Source organism: Xiphias gladius, chromosome 5 (genome assembly GCF_016859285.1).
Source record: "Xiphias gladius isolate SHS-SW01 ecotype Sanya breed wild chromosome 5, ASM1685928v1, whole genome shotgun sequence".
NCBI lineage: Eukaryota > Metazoa > Chordata > Actinopteri > Istiophoriformes > Xiphiidae > Xiphias > Xiphias gladius.
Window position 1 is genome coordinate 12,231,211 of NC_053404.1, and position 11,333 is coordinate 12,242,543.

The window sequence follows — 11,333 nt, forward strand, 5'->3', positions numbered from 1 at the left end:
AACTAAATCTACTTATTCTGATGTTCCCTCACAGAGCATTCAATCATTGACGGGTATTCCCGTAGAGTAGTTTGATATACTGTAGCTCTACTTAGGTCTGTAGGCTCATATTCTTCACATGGTAAACATTTGATTTTTCCTTATATAAATATTTGCATTACATTTTGCAAAGAAGAGAGAAGTAAGCTATAAAACTAAAATCACTCAAGTAAAAGTTTGGCAAAACTGTATACAGGCCTCACTTTTGAATCAAAAACAAATGTGCATCTTTAACAGATATATTTGGCCTTTAAATTAAATATGGCGTTTAAAGCCAGTCTAAAACACTTGTTTTGGTTGTTTTCATAACCTCACTGTGCATCACACTTCTTGCGTTTCCCACCATTACGGTGTTCTTAATTCCACTGAGATCCAGGGGATCCAACGGAGAGGTCAGCAAAGGAAACTCTCCCCTTTGATCTTGGCCTGCAAAATGAAGCTTTTGCTCCCTCTGCCGGGTCAGCGAGTGCATAACCATCACCTGTAGCATAGAAATTGGAAAGGTTAGCGTGTCAAACGTGCATGAAACCATCTTACGTTCATAACAATAACACATTTTTGCCGAGGATATGCTTATGAGTGAAAATTAAAAGTTATCTTTACGTTAAATTTACAGTGTTGTTGAACATTTAATATCACTATCCAAATTTAAAAAATGTACCGAGATATGACACACTACATTTAGGGGCAATTTAACCAACAGCAGTACAAGAGAACACTACAGCAAATTGATACCATATTGTATCAAAAATACGATAACATTCACTTTATAATATTGTTTGGCTTGCTGAAGACACTGATAAGGTAGGCAGTTGGAAGAACAGTCCGTGGAGGTCCTAACTCCTTTAACGCGCACATGCGCAAAGGAAAAATTCTCTTTCTCGGTGGACGCAATGGCGGACGCAGAGTGAGTGTTTGCTGCTGTGTTAAAATCCGAGCACATCCAGTGTTAAAATAACTATATTTGTTGATTTTACATTCTGGATAGACTATTTAGATTACAGACGTCATAACCCTACTAGTATTGTTAAGGATTGTGTTTCTTACTGGTTTTTAACACTACTTAATGCCGACAAAGTGTAGCCAGATAGTTGAGTACAACATGGCTGTCTCTAGCCCCTATGTACTCAAGAAATCGCTAGTGTCTGTACTAATAAGGAGAATAAAGTTAGGAATTACATGTTAAAATGTTGTAGACTTTTATGCTGCTGTTAATGCTGTTTAGACATGCAGGCTAACGTTCAACGGAGTAACAACCTGTATGGAAGCCGGCTAAATACAGATTAGCAAACTAGCAGCTAACAGCGCCGATGATGAAACGTTCAGTCTAGCAAGTTAGTTGTGTGAGGTTAGACGATATTGTTTATGTGCTTTCAAAAGAGTCATTAAGTTTTGTATCTCAAACAGAAAAAAGGTTCCGGCGGTCCCTGAGAGCCTTTTGAAAAGGCGAAAGGCCTTTGCCACCATGAAGGCCATGCGTGTCAAGAAGATGCTGGCTGAGAAAAGGGTAATTTGCAGGGTTGTTAAATGGTCCGTGCAAAGAACTGATGTTTGACTCGTAGATGTTTGTCAGTGTATGGCTGTACATGTTAGTTGGTCATCTCTTACTACTTCTGACTTAGGATGTATTTTTGTGTTCATAGGCCCGCAAAGTGACCAGGAAACTGATCTATAAAAGGGCTGAGAAGTACCACAAGGAGTATAGGCAAATGTACAGGCGTGAAATCCGGCTGGCCCGTACTGCTCGCAAAGTGGGAAACTACTATGTGCCAGCTGAACCCAAACTGGCCTTTGTCGTCAGGATCAGAGGGTGAGTAGAGTCCACTACCTAGTGATAGAACTATTCCTTTTGTCAGACACAGCATTGTCATTAACATTTACATGGATTGCAAGATTTCCAACAAAACAGATTATGATCAAGCTGTTGACAGGGATTAGTGAAACAACTCTGCATCTTCCTGCTCATGTGCCACACTGTGTTGCCAGTTTACCGATTTAAGAACTCTTTTCCACATTAAATCAACGTTCCTTTTCATATTCAATCTTGAGTGAAGTTCATTTCAAACTCCTGTTGCTACTGTGGCTATACCTTGCATGCTAGATTGGCAAAAGCTGTTTGAAACTGCTCTGTATTCAGTGGCATATGAGTACCCAAATTGTTAGTGTGTAAAATGTAATTAATGTTGTTACAAATCAGTTCAGGTAATTTTTGGGGCTGTTTCAGAAGGCAATTTCATCCAGTAATGCCTAAATGTGGTTAATATAGCCATCCATATAAATGTTGTGATTCAACTTCATTACATTTCCTTGCTCTATAAATTCTCCGTTAAGTGGTTAATGATGCACACTCTTTCCCCGACTTATCAACTATGGTGAAATGTGTAAAGTAAGCCAATTATATTCTGAAACCACAAAAAGTGCTTTGATGAGGAAAAAGCTTGACCCCGGTGCTTAACTGTATACTAATCATAATCACATTTGTTTTCTAGTATCAATGGTGTCAGCCCCAAAGTCCGCAAAGTTCTGCAGCTTCTCCGTCTGCGCCAGATCTTCAATGGCGTGTTTGTCAAGCTGAACAAGGCTTCCATCAACATGCTCAGGATTGCTGAACCTTACATTGCTTGGGGGTAAGGCTTTTCTTATTGCTAGGTATAACTTTAACTAAAGAATAAATATATTCTCATTTTGGTCCTATTCAGAATGGACCAAAATGAGAATAAAATAGGAATAGGGGTAATTGGCAAGGTATACTGATATTAGCGTTAAATAGAGGCTTGTCTGGAATATGGTTAATGATGCTGAACTTTTTTCCCCATCATATCGATCATGGTGAATACTGACTGAAACTAAGCCAGTTTTGTCTGAAACCACATTCCATGATATTAATAGGTACTTGACAATGCAGTATTTACACATCTGTATTTTGACAAAATATTAATTGTATTGCTCTGAATGTGCCAAACAGCTTTAATATAGACTAACATCACATCTCTAAATGGAGACAAGTCACAATGATGACACTTAGCACATGCTTCTTTAGGTTGTCTTCATGCTTAAAAATGTTGTATCTCAAACCCCTAGACAATATTATAACCTGGTATGTTATGCAATTATTGCTTTCTTGGCTTTTATCTTAACTTTAAATGTCAGGGAATAAGTTAGTACTATTAAGCAGTTTACATAAAAATCATTAAATGCTATCTCTGCCTGAATGTGGTGAGAGCACTAGAGTGTAGTTGGTTGGACATGCTCCCCATACTGCCATTGATTGGGTTTACATCTGAGTGTCAGTAAATATCCATGTTCATATTAAACAGCTGGTCAGTGACGCTTTGTATTCTTAGTTGAAACACATGATAAACACAATACTAGGTGCTTTATTATCTGTAGTTGCTCATCAGTTGTGGTTTGAAACTGTTCAGACACAGAAAACAGCTGCTGCACTGCTATCTACGTACTGAAATCTTCATGCATGTAGCACCGTTGGTCACAACCTAATCAGTGGTGTCAGAGCAAATGTTTTGACTTCGTTGATTTAGAAACAACGGACTTCTCTGATTAGAGACTGCTGATAGTTTTTTGTAAAAAAGATAAATTATAATACTGTATATTGCAAATTACACATATCAATGCTCATTGTTTTTTGAAAAACCTGTAAATAGAACAGGCTTCCAAATAGACTAACATAGTTGCAGTAAACATAATTTGCAAGAGGGCATGAGAACTAAAAGTATAAACTCTCCAATAATGCTGGAAGGATATTACCCACATGCAAATCTACCTATGTTGTTGTGAACTAAGTTGCTCAGACTTGGTTTGAACTAGTTTGTTTGTGACCCACTGTTCTCCCAGATACCCCAACCTGAAGTCTGTTCGTGAGCTGATCTACAAACGTGGCCATGGCAGGATGAGGAAACAGCGCATTGCCCTCACAGAGAACGCTCTGGTTGAGAAGGCTCTTGGTATGGCATTGTTTTACCATTTCCTAGAAAAAGCAAATTGGCTCTACATAGCAGAGTTTTAAGGTACATATATGAGGTGAAAATTGTTAGAAGAGAACCTGATGTAATTCAAGATTAACATCAGTATTATTCTTCAGGACGGAGTAATAACTGGTAACAGTATGCTTTCGCTTCTTCATGAAGGTATTATTTAATTTTACTCATAGCTGCTACAAAGATCAATTTCAAAATCAGAATCACAGCTTCATAATGCACTATTAGATTAAGGCACAAGACTACATGTGGTTAATGATGCACACTTTTTTCCCCGTCTTATCGACTTTGGTGAGAAAACTTTAAACTAAGCCAGTTTTGTCTGAAACCACATGCCAGTCTGACATTACCATTAGGGTGTATTTTTTTTTTAGTTATGTGTGGCTAATTTTGTACCTTGCTGATTAGAATTGTTTACTTCAACCTCATGACTTTGTGTCACAAGAGGACATGTTGAATGTTAACCTTTAAGAGTCTAGTACACTTGCATGATAACTTTGTAGATATCTGAAATGTTGGGATACAATAAATACCTCCACTCTGGATTATATGTGCCATCAAGTTGTAACCAGTAAAGACAAATTTGCCCAAAACTTAGATTTTCTCTGTTGGTATAAATGTGTTGTTTCAACTTGACCTTCTGATTTTCAATTATTTTAAGTAAATGTAGTTGAGTGTAAAATCTGTTATTCAGTTAAATTTATTAAACACATAGCTTTTTCATCTGTAGGCAAATATGGCATCATCTGTGTTGAGGACCTCATCCATGAGATTTACACAGTTGGAAAGAACTTCAAGCCCGCCAACAACTTCCTGTGGCCCTTCAAGCTGTCATCACCCCGTGGTGGTATGAACAAGAAGACCACACACTTTGTGGAGGGAGGAGATGCAGGCAACAGGGAGGATCAGATCAACAGACTGATCAGGAGGATGAACTAAAGTTATGGTGAGTTGTAGGAACATTCGCAGCTCTTGAAAGTAGGTATGTCAGATGTGGTTAATGATGCATATTCTTTTTTCCCCATCTTATCGATTATGGTGAAAACCATCTGAAAATAAGCCAACAATGTCTGAAACCACATCTTAGCCATTAAACTTCAAATCACCCACTAGAGATGCTTGTCTCTGCAAGAGACAGGGGGAAAAGCAATGCAAGGTCAATTCTAATTTGGTTCAAACAATTTCAAAAGCTAATGAAATCGCTTAACTGATATGGCAATGATTTTATTCCTAAAGATTTTGAATCATAGGGTCTGGTAACAGATAAGTCATTTAGTTTTCAATCTAACAATTTGTTTTGTGTTTTTCTTTTTCAGGTTTTCAAAGGACTCAGTGTACAATAAAAACGTGGGGAACACACCCTGTCGTGGTCTTGTCATTAATGTGTGATCGTGCCATTTAATGCATCAATGTGCCATGTCATGCATATAGCACCTTTTTTTTTTTTTTTTAAGAATTTGGTATTTAGCGGAGTTAATCATTTTCCTCCTCAACTTTTAATTTGGTGTTAAGCAGTGGTAATTTGGCAATTGTAAAATGTATTTCTAAAATTCAAAGAGGATAAACATTTAAACATCTTGTATTGGGCTAAAATTTGTTTCATATTGAGTAACGTAAGATAAAACCCCGGGTCCTCACATTTAATCATACTACAAGCAAAATATGAACTGGCCGTCGCTGACATGAATAACAGACGAATGGGACAAGAATCTCCTACTAACCGTAGAATTGTTTAATTTTTAGATAACGCGTAACAAAACCTTGGTCCTCGAAAACGCTGAAACAATGCACCAGTGAAGTTACGAGCTAAATTTGACAAGCAAAGCTAAATGTAAAAAAAAAAAAAAAAAAATCCCAAATCTGCTGGCAATATTTATGAAACCTGTTTCCATGGTTACGCGGTGACTAGGTAGCGTTTACCACCTAGAGCTGCAGTCTAACATTGCAGTTCAGGGGATGACTGGTTTGAACCAATGCCGTTATGACCATGCGCCGTAGTTTTCCTCAATAACGAGGTTGTCTCAAAGATGTTTGTATGCCAGCTCCAACATAATGACTTTCCAGGTTTACGCTTCTCTACCTACCACGAAGGTTTTAATATCAGAGGGGAGCTCAAATAGCCAGCGCGGCCCCGATGCGGCTGGATATTCAACATACAGGAACTTCGGGATGGGAGCAGGTGGAGGACAAGCGGCTTTCCGGCAGAATAGTCAAATAAGGAGAAAATATCCTGCGATACAACCCTTTAGCAGTGAGCTAGGGTGTTCCATGTATGTGCTAAATTTATTCAGATGAAGCTAGCTTAAAGGTAAGACGAATGCTGAACACAGTTCATCTCTGTTGTAGAGTCCAGGGATGGGAAAATCTTGGTTTGCAGCTTCATAATTGGAGGATTAGGTGTCAACTTTTTCCAAAAGCTAGGAAAATACCACGATATTCAGTAAATGATTTCATCAGTAAACCTGTTTCTTTGTCGGCAGCGTAGAGTTTTCTGCGCCAGCGTAACGACAGTATACCACAAATAGAACTCTATCTGGGCAAAAACATCCATCATCCTATAATATATTTCTCAGAATATCAGTTTGTTTTTTGAGGCCAAGCTTTCATCTTCATGTCTCTGTTTAGAGTCCTGTTACAGCTTCTGTATTCGGTAGGGGTCGCTCACAACAGAAGGCTCTGCAGAAAATACAGTATTCAGTAAAGTAGTTATACATCAAATACTCTGTAATATGTGTAATATTATAATGGTATTGTGCTTGATAAAAGATCCAAGAATAATAGCTAACAGAAATTGCATACTGCGTGAGTCATTATGCAGGGGTTTTAACGTGTGCTGTTGTGGCTGATAGTTATTTCTCTTTTTTCAATGTGCAGGTCACCTAACTTCGCCAAAGATGGCAAGCTGGAATCAGAGAACAACGACCCAGAGAAGGACATCTCTGGGAGGTACTTTCTCTTTGATTAAAAAAAAAAAGTAAGAATTACAGAATAGGAGTTGCTCTTTCACTGTTATAGTTGAGATGAGATTCAGAAGATTCTTTATATTTTCTGACTCAGAAATGTATAAGTCACTTTTGACCTAAAAAGTGAATTGGTTTTTAACGTGGAATTTGAAGCTTGTGTGGATTGTAACCTGACAGCCAGTAGATGGAGTTGTCATCATACACAATGAGCACTGGTCCCATTTCAATGACTGCAGTTGTAACATTAGACACATGAGAGCAATTCACATACATTACAACTTTACAGTTGGAACTAACAGTATCTATGCAAGCAAAACATTGCCCATATTTTAAAATATTTTTAAATTTCCCTTTCGAAAATTATTTTCCTCACCAGATGCTAGTTCTGAATGGCTAAATATATTTGTTTTTATGTGTGAGGTTAGAGAGGACCAGAACTGTGATTCCTCCACTGCCAAGAGACTACCATGTGCACAGACCTGGCAAACTGCATCCCTTCAGCCTCTCCAAGGAGCTTTCCCACAGCCACGCAGGGCAACCCTTCACCCTGGGGTAACCAGTGGATTAGTGTCACTCAGTCCTGTAGTCTTAGCTGTACTCTTCATAGCATATTTCTGGAGACAGCTGCACAGATACAGAAATTATACTCAGCAACATTTCCATTTATGAAAAATTATAAGAATATGAACGCGAAAACAGCAGCCAGACACAATTAATATTTTGACACATAATTTTTCTGTCACAAACAGAAGATTTCCAGCTGGACTGCTTTTAAAGTTTAATATTCAACATTAAAACCAGTCACCAGTTTTGTCCTCACTTCTGTCCTCCAGTTACCCTGACAGATATGAGGTGAACACAAGTCCAGCCACCCTCGTTCCCTCCACTTTAGTCCTCAGTGGCAGAAACACCTCAGTTCAAAACCACAAGCTCAGCAGGAATTTTTGGCCTTATAAACTAAATCAGACCAAGCCAATCAATAGTTCTCTCTGTTATTTTTCAGAACTATGCCTCTTCTGTTGTCCTTCTGTTCTGCAGGCCTAAGGTGAATTATCCAACCAACAACCTACTGACTGTTAAAGACAATCAGAAGAGTGAGTTATTTCAATGCTTTTACTATGTAGCCAAGACTTAAGTATATGGTTTTTCCACACTCAGGTATTTTTGTAGTCTTAACACATCAGGTCAGAATGCCCTGTATGTGTTGCGAGTGAAAAGGAGACTCTAACCTCCAACCTGTACAGGTGTTTATGACGTTGATTTACTGGCAACAAATATGTAATTTTAATTGATTTTCCTTCTTCAAACAAAAAGCACAGATCCCAGGCCTAGTTATTGTCAGTTCACACTGTTGGTTATGGTTCATAACAGAGTGGGACAAGGGGTCAAATGCAGAAAGGGAGTGTTCAATATCATCAATTGCAGTGGGGGTTTGTCCTGACACTCTTTTTCCAACTGTTTGCTCCAGTTTTAAAGTGCTCTCTCTTTTATTTTAACCATCTCACTGGTGCTGCATTTCTTTTCAGATTCACTGCATTACACTGAAAGTACCAATCACACTGAGGTTTTTTTGTGAAGCACACTCTGATGAGGCAGAACGAAATATCCAAGACTAACTGATATTCCTTATTTAATCAATACTAATCAAAGAATGAGGAGATGCAGAATAAGACAAGCAGGACAGTTAGAGATGGGTTTTTAAGCACTGAAATAATACCTGAATTGTGCAAACAGGGCTGTAAATACTATTGTGTTTTCACCATTGTGAAATTGCCTCTAATATAATGTGTTATTTTCAATGTATATATATCACAGTATTGTATTATAAAACTCATCCTAACATCTGTTATTCTCTCTCTTCAATGCTTTTCTCCCTGACTGTTTCCTTCCCTTTCTCTTCCTTGCCTCTTGCCTAACAGGTCAGTCCTATCCAGACCCGGTGGTCGGAGCCTCTCGCTCTTTTATCCACAGGGTATCTGAGCTGTCGTCTCTGGAGGGTGAGACAGTGACACAAGAAAAGCTCAAGAAAACGAGGAAACCTAGAAAACCTCCATCCTGACAATCACCTTCCTCCCAGTCACACTGGTCAAGGATTAATACTTTGGTGTCTTTGCCAACAACATCTGAGCAAAATAAAACATTTAGGGCACCATGTTCATTTCAGTGGCTTGTTCTAACCGCTTGTTTATCCTCAGTGATATTACTTCCTGTTTAACATGGCTTATCTTCACATTTTGGGATTCCTGACCTGAGCTTCTCTCTTTTAGTGACCACATACCGTACTTACTGTGGTAAATTGCAGCATTTGCCCAACAATAAATGCTAATGATGAATATTACATAAATCAAGTATTTTCTATTATGACAGCTTTCTGTAGTTTTCCACTCAACATCTGCATATTTATTTGACCTTTTTAATGGCTTGTAGCGGTTATTATGTAATACTGCCATATTTCTTGCTGTATCATTAGTGTTTTGCAGATGCTGTCTAGCTTGGATCTCATTACAACAGTATTTCACACATTGCTTTGTTAAGCAAGTGGAATATCTATGTACATATTAAATAGTTTAGTGAAACTATTATTGTGCCTTGTAAAGTTTCCTCCTGAAATTAAAAAAATTTATTTTTCATATCTCAAGAAGTTTTTCTCTTTTGTGATTCACGATTTTTGTTCTCTGGCATCTAGTGAACACAGGCTAATAAAGGGAAATTCACCCTCCTTTTGGCACATACACTACATATTGACCAGTACAGTAACCAGAATACCTAAAAACTGCACTGAAACAATCTGCATTCCATCGATACAAAGCAGAAACAAAACCGTGCCCCCAGATCCCAGAATGTGGTACTTTCCCACATAACACATTGTTTTGCTGCTGCATAGAGGGCAGTTCATGTCTCTGAATAGTCTTGTTCATTGTATTTGACAAAGACACCAGTCAGAGCAACTGTCTTTTTGTTTAGAGAGAAATGAGGACTTAATTTCTCGCTATTATTTGAAGATGTAGCAGCTGAGCTTACCATTTGTGCTGTTTTTTTTTTTTAAATTTCTGATAATTTTGATAGTTACTTGCATAGAATCTTTTAACTTGTCTCTTCTCTAAAACACCACAAACTCCCAAAATGCTGACTTAAATGTACAAAAGCCAACTGCATCCCTGTCATCATAGATTGAATAACTTAAGGGGACTAAAGGTCAGAGTCATGATTATAGTTTAGTTCAATATAGTATATTCATATAGATAATTGATGAAATCAAACAAACCTCAAATGAGAGAAAATTCACTTGCTGCTATCTGAGTGTGTATTGTATATCATAATGTGCACAAGGTATGAAGCCAGATGTCACAAGTGCAGCAAGCACAGCCAGTGAAACTGCCTGACGCAATGGATCTTCAAACTGGAATACTGTACAAACACCAGAAGGAGAGGACAAAGTTTTGGCATGAAAAAATAAAACCACACAAAAAGAATCATCATGTGTGATATAATTGTTAAATTCAAATTTTGTTTATTTAAACAAGTGTGTTAAAGTCCTTATATTTTCACTTGGCATAGTGTCTAGAAATATTAAAGACAGAAAAGAATAAAGGATAATTCAATATGTCCAAAATGAAGTTGTTTCAGCTGTTCTACTTATCTCTGCTGTATGTTATCTCTCCACTAAAGTCATTTTCAGTTTTACCCAGTACTAATCAGTATGGCATGGGGAAATAGCCAAGATGGAGACATCAGTGTCATTTGAAGGATGACAGTATCCTGCAGTCTGTCACTGAGATCATTTAGAGTGGAGGCCGATGGGGCTAAAAATGACAGATCAAGGCTTCTTGATGATTTGAAAGCCTTTCAAGTGAAAGATCAAGGTTTTTGTTTCATTATTAATCTTAATTTTTTTTATACATTCTATTTGATTCAACAAAGTGGAGACAGAAAAGGCTGAAAAGGGAGGGTAGGATAGTCAACATAGTCAACAAAGAGAAGAAACAGTCATCAGGATTCACATAAGATCAAGGATTTTGGCCACTCTGCCACTTTGAAACTCAGCTGTCAACTGTGTTTAATTTCAGGGAGTGTATCCCTAAGCTCCCTATTAAATACAAATGTGATGTCAAACGTCAGGCAGTGTTTGTATCCCTCCCTCCCTCTCTTTGGATTGTGAGGTGTGCATTTCAGGGGCACACAGTGACCTAGAAACACAGAGCCAGCCCCTTATTCATACTAAGTGAAGGGGCTGCATTCACGCTTAAACGGAGGCCGGGTGTCCCTCTTCTTGCAGGGTTTTTACCATCCTTTTCAAGTGTACTCAAACAAAATGACCTGGAACGAACAGTCAACA

The 11,333-nt window shown here is 38.1% G+C and overlaps 2 protein-coding genes and 3 non-coding genes across 6 annotated transcripts; all 5 read left to right on the forward strand.

Moving 5' to 3' along the window:
• The first annotated feature begins 883 nt into the window (after positions 1 to 883).
• Positions 884 to 5,393, forward strand: rpl7 (ribosomal protein L7). Its single transcript, XM_040127164.1, has 7 exons — positions 884 to 946; positions 1,447 to 1,546; positions 1,683 to 1,849; positions 2,529 to 2,666; positions 3,892 to 4,001; positions 4,765 to 4,980; positions 5,351 to 5,393. Exons 1-6 carry the CDS (start codon positions 933 to 935, stop codon positions 4,971 to 4,973), a joined length of 738 nt encoding a protein of 245 aa, XP_039983098.1. The 5' UTR covers positions 884 to 932; the 3' UTR covers positions 4,974 to 4,980; positions 5,351 to 5,393.
• On the forward strand, positions 2,822 to 2,913 carry LOC120790261. Its single transcript, XR_005707521.1, has one exon. It is a non-coding gene; the product is annotated as a small nucleolar SNORD12/SNORD106 (small nucleolar RNA).
• Positions 4,280 to 4,369, forward strand: LOC120790263. Its single transcript, XR_005707522.1, has one exon. It is a non-coding gene; the product is annotated as a small nucleolar SNORD12/SNORD106 (small nucleolar RNA).
• On the forward strand, positions 5,025 to 5,117 carry LOC120790264. The gene has a single exon (XR_005707523.1). It is a non-coding gene; the product is annotated as a small nucleolar SNORD12/SNORD106 (small nucleolar RNA).
• Positions 5,394 to 5,482: 89 nt separating the features above from the next.
• Positions 5,483 to 9,595, forward strand: si:ch211-171b20.3. 2 transcript variants are annotated; one of them, XM_040127165.1, is made up of 4 exons: positions 5,483 to 6,980; positions 7,423 to 7,549; positions 8,036 to 8,091; positions 8,917 to 9,595. In XM_040127165.1, exons 1-4 carry the CDS (start codon positions 6,929 to 6,931, stop codon positions 9,054 to 9,056), a joined length of 375 nt encoding a protein of 124 aa, XP_039983099.1. In that variant the 5' UTR covers positions 5,483 to 6,928; the 3' UTR covers positions 9,057 to 9,595. The 2 variants fall into 2 exon arrangements, with proteins under 2 accessions (XP_039983099.1, XP_039983100.1); XM_040127166.1 differs by lacking the exon at positions 7,423 to 7,549.
• The last annotated feature ends 1,738 nt before the right edge of the window (positions 9,596 to 11,333 follow it).

What these genes read in the sequence shown, in the direction of transcription:
- rpl7 (XM_040127164.1), top strand. An exon ending in AGATGCTGGCTGAGAAAAGG is followed by an intron (nt 1,547 to 1,682) that starts GTAATTTGCAGG and finishes TTGTGTTCATAG; the next exon opens with GCCCGCAAAGTGACCAGGAA. An exon ending in GAACCTTACATTGCTTGGGG is followed by an intron (nt 2,667 to 3,891) that starts GTAAGGCTTTTC and finishes CTGTTCTCCCAG; the next exon opens with ATACCCCAACCTGAAGTCTG.
- si:ch211-171b20.3 (XM_040127165.1), top strand. Translation starts at nt 6,929, where the DNA reads ATGGCAAGCTGGAATCAGAGAACAACGACCCAGAGAAGGACATCTCTG. An exon ending in GAGAAGGACATCTCTGGGAG is followed by an intron (nt 6,981 to 7,422) that starts GTACTTTCTCTT and finishes GTGTGAGGTTAG; the next exon opens with AGAGGACCAGAACTGTGATT. An exon ending in GGGCAACCCTTCACCCTGGG is followed by an intron (nt 7,550 to 8,035) that starts GTAACCAGTGGA and finishes TCTGTTCTGCAG; the next exon opens with GCCTAAGGTGAATTATCCAA.